Here is a 20,103-nt window from a genome sequence, read left to right as displayed (position 1 = left end):
CCTTAAAAGGATAAATACTTTTAAAAAATTAAGATATTAAAAAAAATTCACTATCTTAATTTTAAATATTTTAAAACAATAAAAACAAATTCATACATATTTTAGAACTAACACCCTTGTACATCTATTATATCTAAAATTTAATTTTTTAAAAACATGTACTAAAAAGAAAGCTGGATGAGTGGCATTTTCTCCAAATAAAAAATAAAAATAAAATAAAAAGAAAAAACAAAGAAAGAAAAAGAAATGATGTACTCAAAACAAATTTAGAAGGGTAGTGTTTCTTTCTGGTTTTTTTTTTTTTTTTATTTAAAAAAAGGGCATTTTGAAAACCAGATTTTTTCCAGAAGGGAATTATTGAACTTCTACCAGTAAAACTCCCAAGCAAAATTTCAGTAGCTCAGCTATGCATCATCCTCATGATTGGCCGTATAGCACCTCTTATAAGATCCTAGTACTAACTTATCACACCCAGTCTCAAAATGGTGCCATTTTCATAAAACCCAATGCATGAAATGAGAACCTCAAAACTCTGTATTCCCAAAAATTTGTTTTGGATTTTAAACTTTTGAGTTACTCAGCAACGAAAGTTAGATAAGAAAAGTTTAAATATTTAGAAAAATTAAGGTAACAGCATGGATGAGTCTCAGTTTTCTGGTGTTAAAAATATGGGTGTCGTGTGTCTCCTGTTTGAGACTTTACACCTTTCACCAATCACCAATCACCAATCACCAATCATCAATCACCGGTGCCTCCCCTGAGAACCCACCTTGGGCTTGGCAAAGAAGGTATTCTTTGGTTTCGGAATATCGTGAATGTCCATCACTTGAATTGTTCTTTGCTTTTTGGCTTCAACAAACAAACCAACGCAAACCATAAGCTCCAACACCAGCAATAAGACATTATGAATCCAGAGCTTTGAAGACAAAATCAAACCATTTTGAGCTTCTTGGTAGTTCTCGTGAAGCCGCTTTCTTGCTGAAGCGAATTTGTCAGGATCAATTGCGGTGTCTCTCTGTTTCTGCACAATATCCCAAATTGAATGACTCAAACCATGAATCAAAATTCTTTGTTTGGTTGCTGAGAAAGCTAAACAGAGAAGAATGAAAACCTTTCTTCACCAAGCCAAAAAGCTGTAATGAGCTTTTATTTCAGTGAAGGTTTTTGTTTTCTTCTCTTTCTACCAACATTTTCTCAACAATCAAACAGAATAATTGACTTTTATTTGAAGGTATGATAAGGGTACATTTGGAGGAGGAAAGGAAGAAGACACAGGGGCTGATTGAGCTGGCCTAGTAGGAACTTCTTTCCTAGGAATTGCCTTCACCTTTGGTTCTGGTTCTGCATTGTTTTTGTCCGACCCAGAACTTCCATCTGCAATCCATTGAAAAACAAATTTACATAAAAGAAAAAAAAAATAGGCAATCAAAATCAACTTGGGATCTGATTCGCTACTCACTCTGTGGATTTGGCGAGTACCCAAAATCAGGTACCTGGAAAGAACAAAACTTTAGACTAAAAAGATGTACTTCTCGATAACTTTACTGGAAAAATACAGTTACTCCAAAAGTTTCTTTCACCTGATGATGACCAGTCCGGGGAATTTTCTGTGGTGGTGAGTCTCCTTCTGCTGCCACCGTTATTAGCTCAGTTCGATTACACACGAATTTGTATTTCACATTAAAAATAAGAGAAATTAAATTTTAAGGACAATATCATACCCATTAGGGCAGAGGATGTGAACTCTCCAGCAGGATTCGACTTCACCCATTCATCAACCAGATCTTTCCATTTCCTGCAACAAACAACCCACAGAATCCTAAGTTCTTCTTTTCCCAGTTTTCCATTTGGTCACCGAGAAGTGGTCGGAAAAGGAAATAAAATGCTCGCGAAGTTTCCAATTTTTTTTTCCCTTTTCCTTCTCTTTCCTGCGGTTTCTTAGCATCCAAACAGACGTTCCCAAATCGGTTGAGGTATAATTCTACAAACCTGACAAGATGCTTTACCAATCTCCGCACATCGTTAGATGGATGCTTCCGCAATCGATTCACATGCCTTCCGATATCAGTCTCCTGCAATATTCCGATCAGAATAAAAACTTAGGAAGAAAAAAATAAGAAAGGAAAAACTCTTGAAACACAAAATTGATGGATAATTTACCTTGAGAGCTTTGAAGGTTATATCCATGTCGGCCAGAGTTTGCAACAAAGCCACAATAGAATCCTCAGGCTGATGCACAAATCAAATCAATCAGAAAACAACAAAATCAAGATCAGAAAAATCAAAAACAAAAACACCAAAAAATTTCTACCAAACCTGGTCAGGAGCTTCAAGATGTTCCTTTATATCAAGAATCCTGGCTTCCTCTTCATCCAGCAATCCTCCATACCGATCTTCACTTCCACTTCTATTAATGGATTGCGGAGTGAGCGGGGACTTGTCTTTTTCGTCGTCCTTTTCATCCTCTTTCTCCTCATCACAACCCTTATCCAATCCAGAATGTTGATAACGAAGATTACAGCTCCCGCAGCGAGAAGACATGTACATCCTCTCCACGATTCCATCCCTCCGGTGCCTCAGTTCATCTCCATAATCGGAAAAGGCAACGGAGATCGCCGTATTGATGAACTCCCACACATCCACACCGGAGTTCCTCAAAATCAATCGAAACTCGTCCCTATCCATATCTGATAGTGGCCTCAACCCACAATCCTGACCGAATAGAGAGGAGTCAGGATTATGGAAGGCGTAAAATCAAAGCCTCTCAATCCTGTGGAAAGATATAGACAAATTGGAGATCTGAAGATTTATAGGTTACTTTTACAGTGGATTTGGGTGAGCAGAATCTATAATTACATCTCCAGATCCATAATCATAACCATGGGAATCAAAGAAGATATGGCGTGGAATCGAGTTCCGACGTACATCCACAGCAGGTACCGTGATCAATGCTAGGAAGAGATAACACTTTTCATCTTCTCAAACATTGATCGTTGGATCGCGGAGGTGGCGCACGAGGTTTTTTTTTTCTTTTCTTTTCGTTTTTTGTTTGGGGGAAAAGAATGAGTACGTGTGATATTGGATTGAAATTGATTTATTTCTTTATAATTTTTGGGATAATTTGAGCGAGTTGTGGGAATATTCGAATTAGAACTGAGAAATTGGGAATGGGAGAGAGGTAGGAACTAGGAAGGAGGTATTAAATTAGAAATTTACAAGTTCGTTCATGGATTTGGTTTGTTGTGGTTAGAGAGATGGATGGGCGGACCATCCCAAGGACGGAGAATCATGAGCCACCTTTTTATTTATTATTTATTTATTTATTTAGTTGTTTTAATAATTTTTTGGGGGGCCGTGTGTAAATGGTGGAATGAAAGGGTCTAAGTTGAAATGAAACATTAATGTCACAAATAAAAATGTCATAATTGATATAGAAATACTTAGGACAAAGAGTGAAAATATTTTTCACTTTCAAAAAGTAGCTTCCGTATTTTGAAATTGTAAATACAACCTCAAATGTATCAAAATACTTCAATGTTGTCATGTAAAAAAGTTTTAATGTTTTATTGGAGGGTAATTTTATTTTAAAAAAAACTATTTTTCTTGTAAATGCTAGTGGGTTTTCTATTCTTTTCTACACTATTTTGTTATCTACGTTAGTTGGATATAGTATGAGATAATATAAGAAATTGAATAGCGCATTTCATGTCTGATCATGGATAAATTATCACATCATTTCAATCAAATATGAGATAAAATAAGTGGTGGAATATATTATTCATTTTTTTTTATATTCTTTCTTATAATATCTCTAATCTAGTTTTTACAATAATAATAATAATAATAAGGATAAAGGATAAATATATTGATACATTATAAAAAAAATAAAGTTAAAAAATTTAAACCATGATTGATGAGTTACTAATTTTAAATGATGTTGGATGAGTTTTAGTTTAAAAAAATTATTTAACAAATATGAAGAATTTGAAGAAGAAAAAAAAAACCTAAAGAGATAGACGAAGAAGAGAGAAGATCAGAAACATAAACATCGAGATTGATTTCAGGATGGATTATTTTTCATTCTAAGGTAAGTCTTTTAAGGAATCTATTCTTAATTTTTTTTTTCTTTTCTGGATTTTTTTTTAAGATATATGTTAATGATAAGAAATTTTCCAGATTAAATATTAAAAAGAAATAAATTCTTATTATTCATCTAATCAGTAAAGGGTTAGAAGTCAGAAAAAAAAAATGGTAATATGATAAATGTGGTATCTAATTTAACCTGTACAAAAACAAAGTCTCCTTGGGTTTGAGAATTTTTATTATTATTTGGAAGAAATTTATATAATATAATTCTGAAATAAATATAAGTATTTAGTCCGGAAGAAAATTCTAAAAATTTAAGAAGTGAGGTTTTGTAGAAAAAAAAAATAAAGATAAATAAATAAAAATTACATTTTAGTTGTTCAATAAAAGAATAAGTGCATCATGGATATTCAATATGAATAAAATATGAATAATGAAGAAAAATAGGAAAAATAAAGAATGAAGGGTGCAATGGAAAAAAATAAATAAATTGTTAATTAGGATAGTTGGGAAACATATATATATATATATATATATATATATATATATATATATATGTTGATTTAGTCTTCATGATAATGTCGGAAGAAGAAAAGAATAAATTCTTAAATTTAAAATTAATTATTATAAGAATAAATTAGTAGCATGTGATATAAAATTTCTGTTAGGTTAAAATATGTTTGTATTAATAAAATTTATTTTATTTGTTCAAGTGAATCATAAGTTTAATCAACTTCTTTGTTCAGTTCAACTTTTACCAGGAAGAAATTATTGCCCTTAAATATTTTTCTAAAATGTTATTTTTTTGAAATAGTAGGAAAATATTTTACCATATGAATAATATTTTATATTGTGAAAAATATACTTTTATTATGTATTATGATGTCTAATCCTTTTCAATAGGGGTTGTCTTATTGACCCTCATTACCTAATTGTAAAAGGATTGAAAACTAAGTCAGTGGTAGTCAGTGTCTTAATGGTACTATCTAATTGGTTAGTTACTTTTGAATGAAGAGTCATGTTTTTAAAGGTCCCACTAACTTTACTTTTGGAAACTCTTTTCAAGTCCAAGAATGTAGATGGAAATAAGTAATGTCACGGAGAGGAAGGTTTCTTGTCAGTTTAAACATATTGATTTGGATTATGCGTTATGTTTTAATTATCAAGTTAACTTGAATTGAATTAATATTTCATAATTATGTGAATCGTGAAACTTCTATCTTACGAAGATAATTTTAGGCTATGTTTGGTTTTCAAAAAATACTAAAGAAAGAAAAAAAAATGATAAAAAAAAAATGATTTTATTATGTCTGATTTTAACATGAAAAATATAGGAGAAAATTAAATATAATTAAAATTAGTTAAAATGTATATATTTTTAAATTATTTAATTTTTAAATAGAATAAAAAAATAAGTGAAATGAGTTTGAAGTAATATATAAAATAATTTATTAATTTTAAATATATTTTTTATTTATTGAAGTAGCATATAAAATTGACTTTCTTTGATGTCAAAGCATTGTTTCTCTCAAACAAATATTTATCTCATTGTCTAGAAACCAAATCTTCTCAAGATATTTTTTTTTTCTTTTAGCACACCATTCTCAATTTTTAGAGATTCATAAGCAATACTATTTGATACATTTATTCAACAAAAATTGATATTTCTCACACCAATTTTTATAATGGAGACAATTTCGTCAATATCACTATTACAAGTATTGCCATTATAAAAAACAACGGATGTAATGAAAGCAAGATAATATCTTTGTTCATATACCTTTCAGTTTTAGGGCTTTAAGGATCACTCTCGCTTGACTTTATGTCACTCTAGGTTGTTTTTTTTTAATGTTTATGGGATTGGGACAATCATAAAATATTAGGAACCCTGGATTGTTCTATTCCTTAGCCTTGGACTAAATAGGGTGCATGCATCTACCAATTAGATATTTTAGATATTTAATCTAGATAGCACTGAAAGCATACCTAGATCTCATCCTAGATCAAATGTAGTCCGTAGAGTTCATTAAATAAGAATTTGAAATTGTAGAAGATGTTGTAGATCTCATCCACCAATAGTTTTTCCTTATGAGCTTAAATGACTTGAACCTAAATTAAATTTGTGTCGCATAATATAGTCCAAATAGGCCTAATTAATTAATTAATTAGCCTTAGTTGGCTCCAATTAATTAATTAGTCTATATTAAAAAGACAATCCATAAGATCTAGTGCAATCTTGTACTTTTACTAAAATACCCTTATGCATACTTATGAACCAAAAAATCAAATCTTTCAAAGAAGATGTGTCTCTATAGAAAATTACTAGTTCCCTCATAATCCAATTTTAAAGTTAATTAAACATTCCACTAAAGGGAATTAATTGCACTCTAATATCTTATGTAATTACAACAAGACAAGCCTCGGGTTCGTGCCCTACTATATACTACATGTAGATCCCTCATGAACTGATGTCTACAATCTAATAAGGTAGTGTTATCACCTATCAAGATTACATCTCCAATTATTAAGTTATAGATCCACTATTATGTGATTAATTGACATATTCTACCTTCAAGGAACATATGTCAAATTTCCAATAAGGAAATATTATGACTATAGTCCTCTAGATCACATGTCCTTTGGATTACCTAAGGAGACACATTACCTCACTTCCATGAGATATTATGGTGTCTCTATTGAGAATACCTATTGTCACCAACCTCTATCAATGGTGACCTAATTCATAAAGATATATGACTACATTAAGGTCTTAGTCATAGATAAAAGTTTTCTGTTGATTTTAGCACAGACCCAATATCCTATAAAGGTTGAGAATCCATGTAGTACAGTAACTTGATGAATTATGACAACTAATAATCTTATATCATGATTCACCATATGTCCTATCTAATGTGTAACTCGTACATACTAGTGCACTCGCCATAAGAAAATCATTCTAATAGTCAGGATAGACTATCCTTCAATTAAGAAGTGATGCACTACAATCTGTACTAGATTAACTAAATCCATGAATCGATTCTAAACAATTTATCATCGTATAAGAAACTCATGACTTGTATCATATGTATAACTCTTAATGCACCCAAGTCATGTATAATGAAAATGCTATGAGCATATAAGCTTAAATAACCAATTAATGCATATGGGATAGTAAAGTGAACAAGAAATATAAATAAATAAATAAATTTATTAATGAATCTAAAATATTACATAATGTCATGCTTTCTAGGACTCTAACCCAACAAAAGACACATATCCTAGCCCTTTATAGTTAAAGCATTCTATTTTCTTTCCTTTAGAAATGGTTTTATCATTTTTTTTTTTTTTAGGAACTTTCAATTTTCTTTCCCTTTGTTAAGACTTGTTTTCTAGAGAGCTTTTTGTGGATTCTAATGGTTTCTTTAATTATTTTTAAAGGTAAGACAAACTTTTCTTTTTTCAGTTGTATTAATATGATCAACCTCAATTTTTTCATTCAAAGAAACCTTCAGGGCAATACCTTTAGATTTCTTTGAACTTAGAAGTGACATCTCATATATTTGAAGGAACCCCCACAAGATTATCAACTCTCATAGAGTCCTTTTCCTTGCTTTTCTTATTGACCATGACCTTGGGCTTTAACCTCTTACGGAAAGATCTTAAAATTCTTCTTAAATCTTTAAACTAAGGAATCTTCTCCCTAGGTTAATGCTAGAGTTGACTATATCACTAAGCTCTAAATAGAATAGAGAGAAGATTTCATCCTCTTGCATCCTTATGCTCTCAAATTTGGCAATGAACATTTGAATTTTGGATAAACTTTACAACTAAAGTGCCCTTATGGGTTACTAAGAGTGTTCCTGGCTTCCTTAGCAAGTTTACAAGTGTTATATGAAATTCATTAGGACTAACCCTATAAAAAGTACTATAGAGAGCCTTAACATTTCTTTCAATGTCCTCATTGTCTACTTTGTCCCATTCTTGTTTAGGTTTGAGTTTTCCAGTAGATCCAACTCTATCTAATCCTAATGGTGGCCCATCTGAATTCCATTGAATTCTAGGCTTTGTTCTCATTACATTTTCAAGAAAAAAATCCATACGACCTTTTAAGGATAGCTGTTGTCATTGAAATAGAGCAAATTATTAATAGAAGATCCAAACCTCTATGATTCCATAACTTAGATCTAATAGAATTGGACAAAAAATGGTTTTTAAAAGTTTTCTAGCCTTGACACCATTTGAAAGTTTAAAGGTCTAGATTATGGAATCCTTAAAGGGGGGTGAACAAGTGTTAGGACCTTTTTAGCCCAAATTAATTATTTTTAATTCTTTAACTTTCTCCTTTGATATGGAGAATAAAATAAATAAAATCAATGTGAAAGACACAAAGATTATCACATAGAAAACCACCCACACAATCTCTCAGATATTATGTGGATGTAAAAACCACAAGGCTAGGGACCTCTAATAAAAAAAAAAAAACCCATTATTTGAAGGAACAATACATAGTTTTATTAATTAACACTCAAAATTGATGTTTTTCCATATATAAAAATATTTTTTTTTAAATAACTTTTGAGTGCAGATTATTATCTTTTAACTTAAATATATGTTAAGTCCCAAATTGAGGATTAATGTTTAAATCTAGTAAAGAATGTAGCAAAAATAGGATAATATGTGCATAAATGCAAATAAATGACAACCCAAGGATTCAAGGATGTTGGAAGCAAGATGAAAAGGCTTGAATGCACGAGAATGGATGAAGGAAACAATGCAAAAAGGGAATTTTGACACAAACTAGGGAATTTCGAGACATAAATCTAATAATAGAATTTTTATTTTATTTTATTTGAGAATAAGTTTTACTAGTTCAAGGATTTCGATATTATAGTTTTCTTTGTGATGGTCCTGGATGAGGTAATACCTGTGATATTTTGGCTTAGGACACATTTTATTTAATAATTTTCTATAGTATCTTGATGTGACATGAGTATGAAAGGGGTTCAAGATTAAAGGCTAAAATTATAATACACATAATCATGTACAATACAAGAGATGCAAGTCACAGTGCTCATAAGAATATAATGTATGAAAAAATGATAGGTAAAAATGAAACTAAAATATTATTAGACAAAAATAAATCAAAAATTGTTATATAGCATCATCTTTTAAAGGCTTTATTCGAACAATCTCTCACTAGTTTTTAAAGCATTACACTATTGAAGTATACATTTGACATCTATATTATCCATGTGACAATCATAATTGAAATAGAAGTTAGTTGATCATAATAGTTTCAAATTTATAAAACACAGATGTTACTTTAATCAATTTTTAATTAATAACATGATAAAATAAGAAGGAATGATAAAAAGTAAAATATAAAATAAATATAATGATTTTAAATATTTGTTAAGGTAAATGAGAATCCAACTCTAGTCTAAAAAGCGATTTGTGTCCATATAATAATATAAATGCATAAATATATGAAAGATCAATTAAATAGATTAGTTAGAAACTTCCATGGATATAAGTGATATAATTTTTATAAATAAAAATATAAGAAATATATAATAAATAAATAATGTTTCTTAATATTTATTAAGGTAAATAAGTATTCAACTTTTGTTAAAAAAAAAATAGTTTGAATTGGCAATTAATAATATAAAAATATATGAAGAAAATATTAAATAGATTAGTTAATTATATCTTTATATTTAAATATTATACATATTCTATATAATAAATTTTGATATATTAATACATTTATACTTAAATTTATCATTTAATTTTACATATCAAATATTAAAAATGAAATGCTATTAAATATTTTAATTATTATTATTATAGAATTGAGTAGATATCAAAGAGTTTTTTTGTTCTAAATTTAGATTCAAATAACAATTTAATTCAAAACAATGAATATTTATATATATTTTTATTTTTAAGAAGTCAAAGAAACTAGTATTTATCTAAATAATTTTTTGTTGAATAAAGTAATTAGAACTAAACGTAAATTATTATCACTTTTTTAGAGAGAAAAAAGTATATCATCTTGAAATATTATTTTTTAATTAAATTGTGATAATTTTTTAAAAGAGAAAAATGATCTAAATAGTTTTTTGAAGATTGTTTTATATGTTTTCATTTTTAGAAATAGAAAAAAAAATAATCATCTATTTTTTTCTTCTAGAAATTTCGGTAATAATGTTTAACTTTTTATGTTAAAATTATTTTAATTAAATTATAATAATTTTTTTCTAAGTGAAAGAATATGAAAAAAGTCCAATAAAAAAATTAGTATGTGAATTTATTCTTTCAAAACTTACATAAAAAACAAGTAGAGATTCAAAATCAAATAATTGAATTAAATGTTAAACCAAATTAAAAAAAATAATTAGGATTAGATATAAATAAGATTACACTTTTTGGCATAAAATTTTATGATAATAAAATTATTTTTTAATCAATTTTCTTAGATTAAAAAAAAATACTATCTTGTCCTTAGCCATAACATTTACCAATTTTAATTTAAACACATTGTTTATTTCTTTTACACTAAATTTTTAAATTTTTGGTGTTAATTATTTTATATATAGTTTAAATATTTTTTTTCCTTTTATATAAGAGCTTTTTAATAAAAATAAGAACAAAAATGAATTAATTTGAGCAAGAAATTTGTGGATAAAAAAAAAAATCTCAAACCTATAGCATTGTTAGACAAAACCCATTGGAAGAGTTGTAGAGAAAAATTTAAAAATAATAGGGAATGACAAAAGAAGAGAAAATTTTTCAAACTTAAAAGAGAATAAAATGGATGAGGAATTTGAAAAGTTTTCAAACTTTTAATGATAATTTTTTATAACATTAATTATATTAATAATCTAGTTTGATATATATATATATATATATATATATATATATATATATATATATATATATATATATATATATATATATCAACTTATTCAATCAATCAGAAAAAAATATAAAAGAAAAATAAGTTTTATTCTAAAAATATTTTTAAAAATCAAAAGAATTAAAATTTCAATAGAAAAATTTTCATTATTTTTGTAAATTTTATTTCAAAATTTTAATATTTTAAAAATAATATTGTAATTTTCTTAATAAAGTTTAAATTTGTTCAAATAAATGATGTAAACGAGTGATGAAACTTTTTATTTAATAAATTATCTATAATATAATAAGTGTTATTATTAATTCATTATTATTTAATTAAATATAAAATATTAAAAGATTTAAATATCTCAAAATGAATGAAAATCACTATTACCATAATAAAAGGTAAAAGGTAAGAATTTTTTTAAAAATAATTTATTTCATTAAAGAAATTAAAGATAGGTTTGGATAAGAAGTAAAAAATTAATAATAGATATAAGTATTAAATATATTTTATTTATTTTCTTAAAACACACTCAAATATGATTAAAAATACTTCAAATTTGTTGTTAAGGGAAAAAAAAAAAAAAAAAAAAAACCTAATTTGTGGGAGAGTTCCAAACAAACCCTAACTGTCATTCATCTCAATTTTAAATTCGAAATCGAAAAAACACTTTGCGATGATCTCTTACCATAACTAGACTTCTCTCCATATCTATTATAAATAAACCAAAATCAATAATTACGACTAATAAACATCATATTGGTGGATCACGAGGCACTCCTTCAAATATGATAAAAGATAAAGTAATTACAACCCCAACTAAATGAAAATATTAAATTCTCATTTAAATTGATTATTAGTATTGATAAAAGTATTTCTGAAAATAAAAAAGCTCACTTAACAAACCCAACTAAATGAAAAGATTAAATTCTCATTTAAATTGATTATTAGTATTGATACCGTATTTCTAAATAAATAAATAAAAGAAACAACTCTTACTACCAAATGATGAATTTTGGAAAAGAGATTTCAATCTCACAGGAAATGACATGCTGATCGGGGGTGATTGGTTCCCAGCAGGCACAGATAAGCAATTTTGCAAAAAAGAATCGATTGATCAAAATCAAACCTTTGTCAATGGTGACAGCAGCACCTACAAACAGATCTTCACTAATGGTGGCAGCAGAGTCTCCCATAGTCAGCCTCTTGCGAATAGTGATGGCACAGGTACCTACAGTCAAGCCTTGGCTAATGTCGGCCCAGGCATCTACAGTCAGGCATTGGCTAATGGTGGGAGCCTACAGACGACTCATCGGAAATGGCAGCGCTGGCTGGTTTACCATAAGTATGTTCTCTGCAACGGTCTTTTCCAATGCAATAGAGCATGTTGCAAAAGATCAGAGAGCATCAACTATTCCTGTATCAATGCTGAATTCTGACCCAAGAATCCAAGCACAACAGTTAGTGAAATTATAAATCAGACCCAATGCTAGTTACAGGAGGTTCTCATACAAAGTTACACATAGGAAGAGAGTATGAACAAGTGCTCAACTTTAGGTGATTGAATCATGTTTCTTACTTCTTTAGATCAATTATCAAAAGCGCAAAGAGTATATTACATTTTTTGTATTTCTTAAGATGCAATTTTAGATGACATGAAACCAATAAGGAAAAATTTTGCCCTCCTTGCTTTACTTTCTTTGTGCAATACACATTTTTCCTACTAAAGTTCCAATTTTTACTAACCCTCCCATCCCTTGTGATTGCTCCTACTATGTAGGTAGTATCGCTTGTCACCTGTCTCATTCACAGCATAAAATTTCTCACATGCTAAGATAAATTGCAGAACAAACTCAAAAATTAACGTGGGATGCAAATCCAAAAACAGTATACTCACAAGCACATCTGCCCATGAAGTGATATCCACGCCGATATTAAGTTCATCAGAGCGTTTGTTAATAACATTTATTTTCCTTCCCATACCATTGAGGTGCGGAACCTTCCGCATCGACTTCACCAGAGCCCATTGCCCTTGCAGCCATCATTGATAACAAGCCAGTTCCAGCACTGCACAATAATAATTGAATTGTGACCAATAAGAAAGAAACCACACAGATTCAATTACCCGGAAGGGTAGAGTCTCCAATGTCAATATCTAATGGGACAAACCACACATAGGATTATGCAAAGCATATAAGAGGTACCCAATATCAAGAACACGGCAATTTTTGGTAACCGTCTTGTCAATTGCTTCACGAAAGGCTCTCTTCCTGCTAGAGTCGTTGAGCATGTCAAGATACGATGTGTGTTCTGCGATAGAGGTGGTAGAGTGAAATAATTTACAATCAATTACAATCAACGTAAAACAAGGGTTGTGGCTGAAGAAGGGTACTCAATTGGGTTTGATAATAGGGATGTTCCTGCATTGAGCATGTCAGAAATTATGCACAACCAGTATAAAACAAGGGTTGTGGTTGAAGAAGGATTGGGTTTGACAATAGTGATGTTTCGGATAAACTGATAAGATAATTTTTATTAATTATTTAAAACCAATGTAAAAAAAAGGTAGTGGTTGAAAAATGGGTAATCAATTGGATATTGATGTCTGGGATATAAATTGATAAATGTTTTTTTTTTTTTTTGCTTGCTTAAAGTAGGTTTCAAACACCTGACATAAATGATAGGTTGAGGGGTATTTTTGAAAAAAAAATTGATAAGAATGGTTTTAGGAAAAAAAAAATGTAAAATAGCTCGTAGTTTTATAAGTAGTATAAATATAGATTATAGATTTGATATAAATTCTATAATAAATAAATTAATAATTCATATTTATGTATTTTTTATAATTAATAAATTCATATCCATATATTTATAAATAATTTTTACATAATTATTGAAATATTAAAAAAAAATATAAGTTTTATTTTAAATTTATAATTCTCATTTATTTATATAATATTAATACTCATTGTCTTAGTATATTCATAATGAATGCTTTTTTATATTCTCTTAGTTACATAATCTTATACCTTTAATAATAAATTTACATTTATGTATGTTTGAAAGTATTAATAATTGTACCTACTTAAAAGGTAGCAACAATTAGTACTATTATTATACAATTTTTAAGTCTTGTTGTTATTTGTATTATAATCTCATTTATTTGGTAACTTTATCATGATCTCACATCTCATACTATATATTCAATTACAAATTTATTTGGTAGCTTAACATTTTTCTATGAATTAATATTAGAGCACAAAACTCTTTTCAAAACTGTGCGGAGGTTAGAGGACACATGGCGGGCTTTATTTGACCAACACTAAACGACAGTGGCGGCGCAATTCAGATCGAAAAATATGACTTTAAAACTGCAAAAGTGCTGTGGGAGTATCAAATTTGACCATGGTCACTTGTCGCTTGGTCAGCACCCATTGCACCGTACGTGTTCTTCACGCTCTTAATCGATTTGGGTCAAGGGAGCACTCAGAGCAGAACTGCCACCGTCCCTCTCCATCCTCAGTCATCAAGGGATGAGTCGTTAGCCAATTATGGGTATTCGTGCACGCCAAGTTTAGCCATCTATGTATATATATATATATATATATATATTATGTGAGGGAACATTAGTGAATATATATATATATATATATATATATATATATAATGTGAGGGAACATTAGTGAAAAAAGAGATGGAGATGGAACGGATAGCAGAGGAAGAAGTTGTGATAGTGGGGGCTGGAATAGCAGGGTTGGCGACGGCGGTGGCGCTCAAAAGAGTGGGGATTAGAGCATTGGTGTTGGAGAGGTCTGATTGCCTCCGAGCCACTGGTGCTGCTCTCACCCTCTTCCCAAATGCTTGGCGCGCTCTCGATGCTCTGGGCGTCTCTCATAAACTCACTCCCCTTTACGCCGTCCGCGAAAAGTATGATTCTTCTTCTTTCATCGTCCTCCTATTTAACTTTGCAAATTCCAGACATACCAGTTGTTTCCTGTGAATAAGAAATAATTCCATAATCTATAGCATCACTGTATGATTTGCTTTGTGGTTTTTCTCTTTGATGCTGAATTCTAGCATTAACAAAGTCTTTATGGTTTCAAGAAATTCTACTGCAGTGACTTCAAGGGCATTAATTATTTAAGCTTTTGTTTCATTAGTTAGAGCCTTAGTGGATAGAAATGTTTTCCTGGGGTCGCCATGGGGGGTAGTCAGTGGTGGATGCACAATATTTTATTATGGTGGAATCACGTTCAGGATATATTATTATTGTTGTTGTTGTCCTTTTTATTAAAAAAAAAAAAAAAACCCATCATGGAAAGCCATATGAAAATATTTAAATTGGCCAGTGACGTTATGGATATGGTATGGGCTGGTTTAATGGCGACTACAAAATTGATGTATGATGAATCATACCATTTGTTTCTTTCTCCATTTTTTTTTTTTAAAGAAAAAAGTTCATACAAAAACAGATTTTATTTAAAAAAAATTATTTATAAGAAATTTTTGTGCTTATTACTTATTGATGTTTTTGCTCGTGACTAGGTCGTACGTAACAAATGTTACGACTGGAGCTATCCAAGAAGTCGCCTTGAGTAGAAACAATAGGTAAGATTGCTCAAAATCCAATACCCTATCCACTTGGATGGCTTCCACCGATTTCTATGAATCAAAAGGACTGAAATGAATATGTAATGATCTGATTGGTTGTTAAATTTGGAGCAGAGGTGGACCCATCACAGTACATCGCAAGGCGTTACTGGAGAGTCTAGCAGAGGAGCTGCCAAGCAACTCAATCCGATTCTCATCTAAGCTCATCTCCTTTGAAGTCGAGGCCCAGGCCCAAGAAGGTCTATACATCATACGCTTGGAAGATGGAACTGTGATTACAGCCAAGGTATATCTAACATCAGCCCATTCCAAACCCCATATTCATTTGCTTGTTTGCATGTCACATAAGGGTGATTACTATGGATAAATCATTTTAATGCCAGAATTTTCATTTTTGGGTGTTACAGGTTTTGATAGGGTGTGATGGGGTGCACTCGTTGGTGGCTCGTAAATTGGGACTGGCCGAGGCGGTGAACTCGGGTCGATCGGCTGTGCGTGGGCTCGCGGTGTTTCAAGAGGGTCATCGGTTAGGTGATGAAGTGCAGCAATTTTTGGATGTGGGCATAAGGGCTGGCATGGTCCCTCTTAATGATAAAGAGATTTACTGGTTCCTCACTTTCAAATCTACTCTTCAAGGTTGGTTTTGACATCGCCACCACTTTATGCCACTATCTTTGAGTAAAATTCAGCTCACTACAGCCCTAAAAGATATAGTGGCAGTTCCAAGTCCTGTAACATTTTGGGCTTTGCTGGTGATTTTTTGTTCATGACATAACTCACATTGTAGTCTATGCCTTATAAACGGAAGTGATATCATTTTTATTTCAGGTGAGGGCATGGCAAGAGACCCAGAACAAATACAAAGACAAGTGATTGAGAATTTTGGTAAGAACTTCCCTCCGACATACGCTGAAGTGGTCCGCCACTGCGATCTTTCTACCTTGACATGGGCTCCACTGTTAATGAGACTTCCATGGCACCTCATTTTTGGAAATGTAAGCAAAGGGACGATGACAGTGGCAGGCGATGCCATGCACCCCATGACCCCTGACCTAGGCCAGGGTGGCTGCTCAGCCCTGGAGGACGCAGTTGTCCTAGGCCGCCACATCGGAAACTCATTCATTGATAACGGAAGGCTGGTGCCGGGAGCGGTGGCCAGAGCCATAGAGGGGTACGTGAAGGAAAGGAGGTGGCGCACAACTGGGCTGATAACGGGGTCATATATATCAGGGTGGGCGCAGTTAGGTGGAGATGGATGGTTGATGAAGTTGTTCAGAGACGTGATATTCTATAGGTTCATTTTCAAGAGGCTTGTTGGTGGCGCAGATTATGACTGCGGGAAGCTCCCTCTATTGAATGAACAAAATAAACCTCAGTAGCTTCATTTCATTTATTATTTTCGCATCAATTTTTATTTTTTTTTGTGTTTCTTTTGCCCCTTCTGTTATGAAGTTTGTTCCAGTCCGTACTACATGCGTACACCTACGTTGACAATAAGAGTGTAATAAAACATATAAATTTGTTGAAGAGTGATAGTCGAGCAAGGGTTATTGCCGTGTGATCATTTTTCTATTTTATTTATTTTATCATACATTGCACAGATCAGAAATGAGATGACATATATACCAAATCAATAGAATCGATATCTTCTTTTATAGATAGGAAGAACTGGCTAGAAGCTTTTTCAGAAGAACTGGCTAAAAAGCTTCGTTAATCTTCTGGGAAAAATGGGAGATTGAAGAGAAATCATTCAAAGAAAAAGGAAATCCATACCTCTCCCATTTTCGAGGAGAAAAGGTCATTTTACACCATTCTCTGATATGGGCCGACCATAGCATGGTCATTTATCTTTTATAAGTTTTCGATTTTTCCAAGTTTTTTTCTTTTTTTTTTTGACTTAAATCGGACCCAAAGCCCAAACCAGTTATGAAGGCATGCCAGCCCGCTTTGTTTGCCAATAGCGGAGGTATGGAGCATTGGTCAGTATATCGGCCATTTATCTTTTATAAGTTTTCGATTTTTTCCAAGTGTTTGGACTTTTCAAAATATTGATTAAAGTGGGTTCAATGCCCAAACTAGTTGAGAAAGTATGTCAGCTTGCTTCGTTTGCCAATAACAGAGGTATGGAGCAACGGTCAGTATATAAGCCATTCATCTTTTATAAGTTTTCAACGTTGGATGTCTCATCAAGGGAAAAACAAGAAAAATCAATTGAAGAGGAGATGGCCTCACGTATGAGTTGAATGTCACTAACTACTATGTTGAGTTTGAATTTATATTCTTTATCACCATATATTATTTACATAATATATTTAAATTATACATATTTATATATTCATCCTACTAATATTTTTTTGGTCAAAATTTCCATTGATATATCCCAATATATTGGTAAAATCTATCTATCGATATATTTATGAAAATCAATATTTTCATTCTTGTTTCCAATCACATTAAGAAGGACAAATAGTTTGAGTGCACCAAGTAAAATGGAAGATTGATTTTAGGCTTTTGAAATATGTCTTTGATTTATGATAGAAGAATTATCGGATTGTATAAATGCTAATGAAATGATCTATGTTATGATAAAGTCTTTAAAAGTATGACATGATGCAATAAATGAAATTCATTATAACTTATATCTATACATTATCTATGTTGAGCATTCAGACATGTATCACTTATATTGTACATGATTTAAGTATATTAGGAGTTACATATAAGATCTAAATTATAAGTTCCTTGCAAGATTAATGAATTGTTTACAACTGGTTCATGGACTTAGGTAATCTATTTGAGGGTACAGTACACTACCTCCCAATTGGATAGGTTTACCATGGTGACTGCATAAGTGTATATAATTATATATTTGACAGAAGCTAGATAGTGAATCATAACATTAATTATTAGGTACTCATGATTCATGAAGTTACTATATTGCGTAGACTCTCAACTTTAAGAGAATATTTAATTAGTGTTAAGATCTTTAATGACTTTAACCTAAGGGTGAGACCCTAAGATGGTCATATATTTCATATGGATTAGATCATTATTGATTAAAATAGTTGGTAATGGGTATTCTTAAGATAGGTACCATGATATCTCATGAATTTGAGACAACGTATTCCCTTAGATAATCCTAAGGACATGTGATCATGAAATATGTGGTCCCAATAATTTTTTAATTGGAATTTGACATGTTTTTTATAGGTTACAAAATATTAGTTTATTACATAATAGGAAAATCTATAACTTAAGGATTGGATAGGTAATTATTTCACCCCCTTGCATGTTGGGATCCAAAAAAACAACCATCAGGCGAAAGACTCTTAGGTTGAGACATCTACGTCACATACAATATGTCTTCATTGACATGAATTCATTTGGAAATATCTAGATCACAAGTATGTTTTTTTTAGCATCTAAATCTAAGGTTTAAATTTTTGAATGCTTTTGTTGTATAGATTAAGAAATCCTTAAGACAATTTTACATGGACCTCAATGATCTAGGACTTGAAATGGAGTAATCCAGGGATTCCAACAATCGAAACCTTGATGGAGGAAACGGAGAACATAACTCAAACTTATGCAGTCAAGAGTGGGAAGAATGATATATGTGTTGATGTGTTGATGTTCACTTTCCTGTTTTTTTTCTTTTTTACATATTTTTTTTTTTTGATGTTTTTTGGGCTGGTGGAGCACAACGTGCACGTGCTTGAATACTTTGATGTTATCTAACATTTACATCAACTTATTTCTCTTATCTTTCAAATGCTGGCTTGAAAAGGCAATGAAAGGGCTTAAAGAGTTCCTAGGTCATGCAAAGTTCTTTTTAACGAGGACTTGAAGAAGCAACGAGAGTCTAAAGGGCTTTGGACTGTAGAGGTTTCTTTCAAACATGAGCCTAATAAAGAGGAAATAAGGGTTTGAAGAGCTCTGGGCCAAGGAGAGTCCCTTCCATATGGGGGCATAAAAGAGTAATGCGGGTTCAAAGTTGTGATGACCTTAAGATTATTAAAACCTAATATAAGTTTGTTTGGTCTTTTAATAAGAATTAATGGCTCAGTTAGGGAATTGATTAATTAATCAATTAAGAAAAATGATTAGTCGGGATAATTAACATGTTAGATTTGTTAAGTGGAAATTCTTTGCAACACTAGTAGTTATGCAAACTAGCAACTTAGTCACCTGTTTGCTTAATTTTACGTGGCTCAACAATTAGCTAACTTCAACTAATAATTATTTCTTATATTTGGCTTCTCAATAATTCTTAAAAAACTTTTCCAAACAAATTCTTATTATCCTCTTAGCTTAAATTGATAAAAGAAATAATAATAATAATAATAATAAATAAATAAATAAATTCATTCCAAAACCAATCAAATGGTTTAATTTTTATTTTTTTTGAACTCCATAAAATCAAATTGATAATTTGGATTTTTAATCAAATTAATCTAAGAAATTTCAAAAACCATAAACACCATATGCTCTTCCAACCTGCA

At 30.8% G+C, this 20,103-nt stretch overlaps 2 protein-coding genes across 5 annotated transcripts; one reads left to right on the top strand and one right to left on the bottom strand.

The window, feature by feature from the left end:
• Nucleotides 1-537: 537 nt before the first annotated feature.
• Nucleotides 538-3,237, bottom strand: LOC117913542 (probable mediator of RNA polymerase II transcription subunit 26c). 4 transcript variants are annotated; one of them, XM_034828539.1, is made up of 9 exons: nt 2,317-3,226; nt 2,161-2,229; nt 1,990-2,072; nt 1,722-1,795; nt 1,581-1,630; nt 1,460-1,493; nt 1,247-1,374; nt 937-1,021; nt 538-849 (listed from the first exon to the last, which is right to left on the bottom strand). In XM_034828539.1, the coding sequence occupies exons 1-9, from the start codon at nt 2,683-2,685 to the stop codon at nt 743-745; spliced, it is 999 nt and encodes a 332-aa protein (XP_034684430.1). In that variant the 5' UTR covers nt 2,686-3,226; the 3' UTR covers nt 538-742. The 4 variants fall into 4 exon arrangements, with proteins under 4 accessions (XP_034684430.1, XP_034684429.1, XP_034684427.1 ...); XM_034828538.1 differs by having other exon boundaries at nt 538-1,021; nt 1,328-1,374; nt 2,317-3,237; XM_034828536.1 differs by having other exon boundaries at nt 538-1,021; nt 2,317-3,230.
• An 11,438-nt stretch (nt 3,238-14,675) lies between these two features.
• On the top strand, nt 14,676-17,165 carry LOC117912185 (monooxygenase 2-like). The gene is made up of 5 exons (XM_034826685.1): nt 14,676-14,917; nt 15,536-15,598; nt 15,716-15,887; nt 16,009-16,237; nt 16,430-17,165. Exons 1-5 carry the CDS (start codon nt 14,685-14,687, stop codon nt 16,978-16,980), a joined length of 1,248 nt encoding a protein of 415 aa, XP_034682576.1. The 5' UTR covers nt 14,676-14,684; the 3' UTR covers nt 16,981-17,165.
• The last annotated feature ends 2,938 nt before the right edge of the window (nt 17,166-20,103 follow it).

The sequence above is a fragment of the Vitis riparia genome, chromosome 4, assembly GCF_004353265.1.
Source record: "Vitis riparia cultivar Riparia Gloire de Montpellier isolate 1030 chromosome 4, EGFV_Vit.rip_1.0, whole genome shotgun sequence".
NCBI classification, from domain to species: domain Eukaryota; kingdom Viridiplantae; phylum Streptophyta; class Magnoliopsida; order Vitales; family Vitaceae; genus Vitis; species Vitis riparia.
Note: the sequence above shows the minus strand (reverse complement) of the source record. Positions and strands in the feature narration are given on the sequence as shown.

Bases quoted from the DNA above. Each gene is read 5' to 3' on its own strand.
- LOC117912185 (XM_034826685.1), top strand. From the start codon at position 14,685: ATGGAGATGGAACGGATAGCAGAGGAAGAAGTTGTGATAGTGGGGGCT. The intron at 14,918-15,535 runs GTATGATTCTTC...GCTCGTGACTAG, and splicing joins CTTTACGCCGTCCGCGAAAA to GTCGTACGTAACAAATGTTA. The intron at 15,599-15,715 runs GTAAGATTGCTC...AATTTGGAGCAG, and splicing joins GCCTTGAGTAGAAACAATAG to AGGTGGACCCATCACAGTAC.
- LOC117913542 (XM_034828536.1), bottom strand. From the start codon at position 2,685: ATGGATAGGGACGAGTTTCGATTGATTTTGAGGAACTCCGGTGTGGAT. The intron at 2,073-2,160 runs GTAAATTATCCA...GGAATATTGCAG, and splicing joins TAACCTTCAAAGCTCTCAAG to GAGACTGATATCGGAAGGCA. The intron at 1,022-1,246 runs GTACCCTTATCA...GATATTGTGCAG, and splicing joins CTTCCTTTCCTCCTCCAAAT to AAACAGAGAGACACCGCAAT.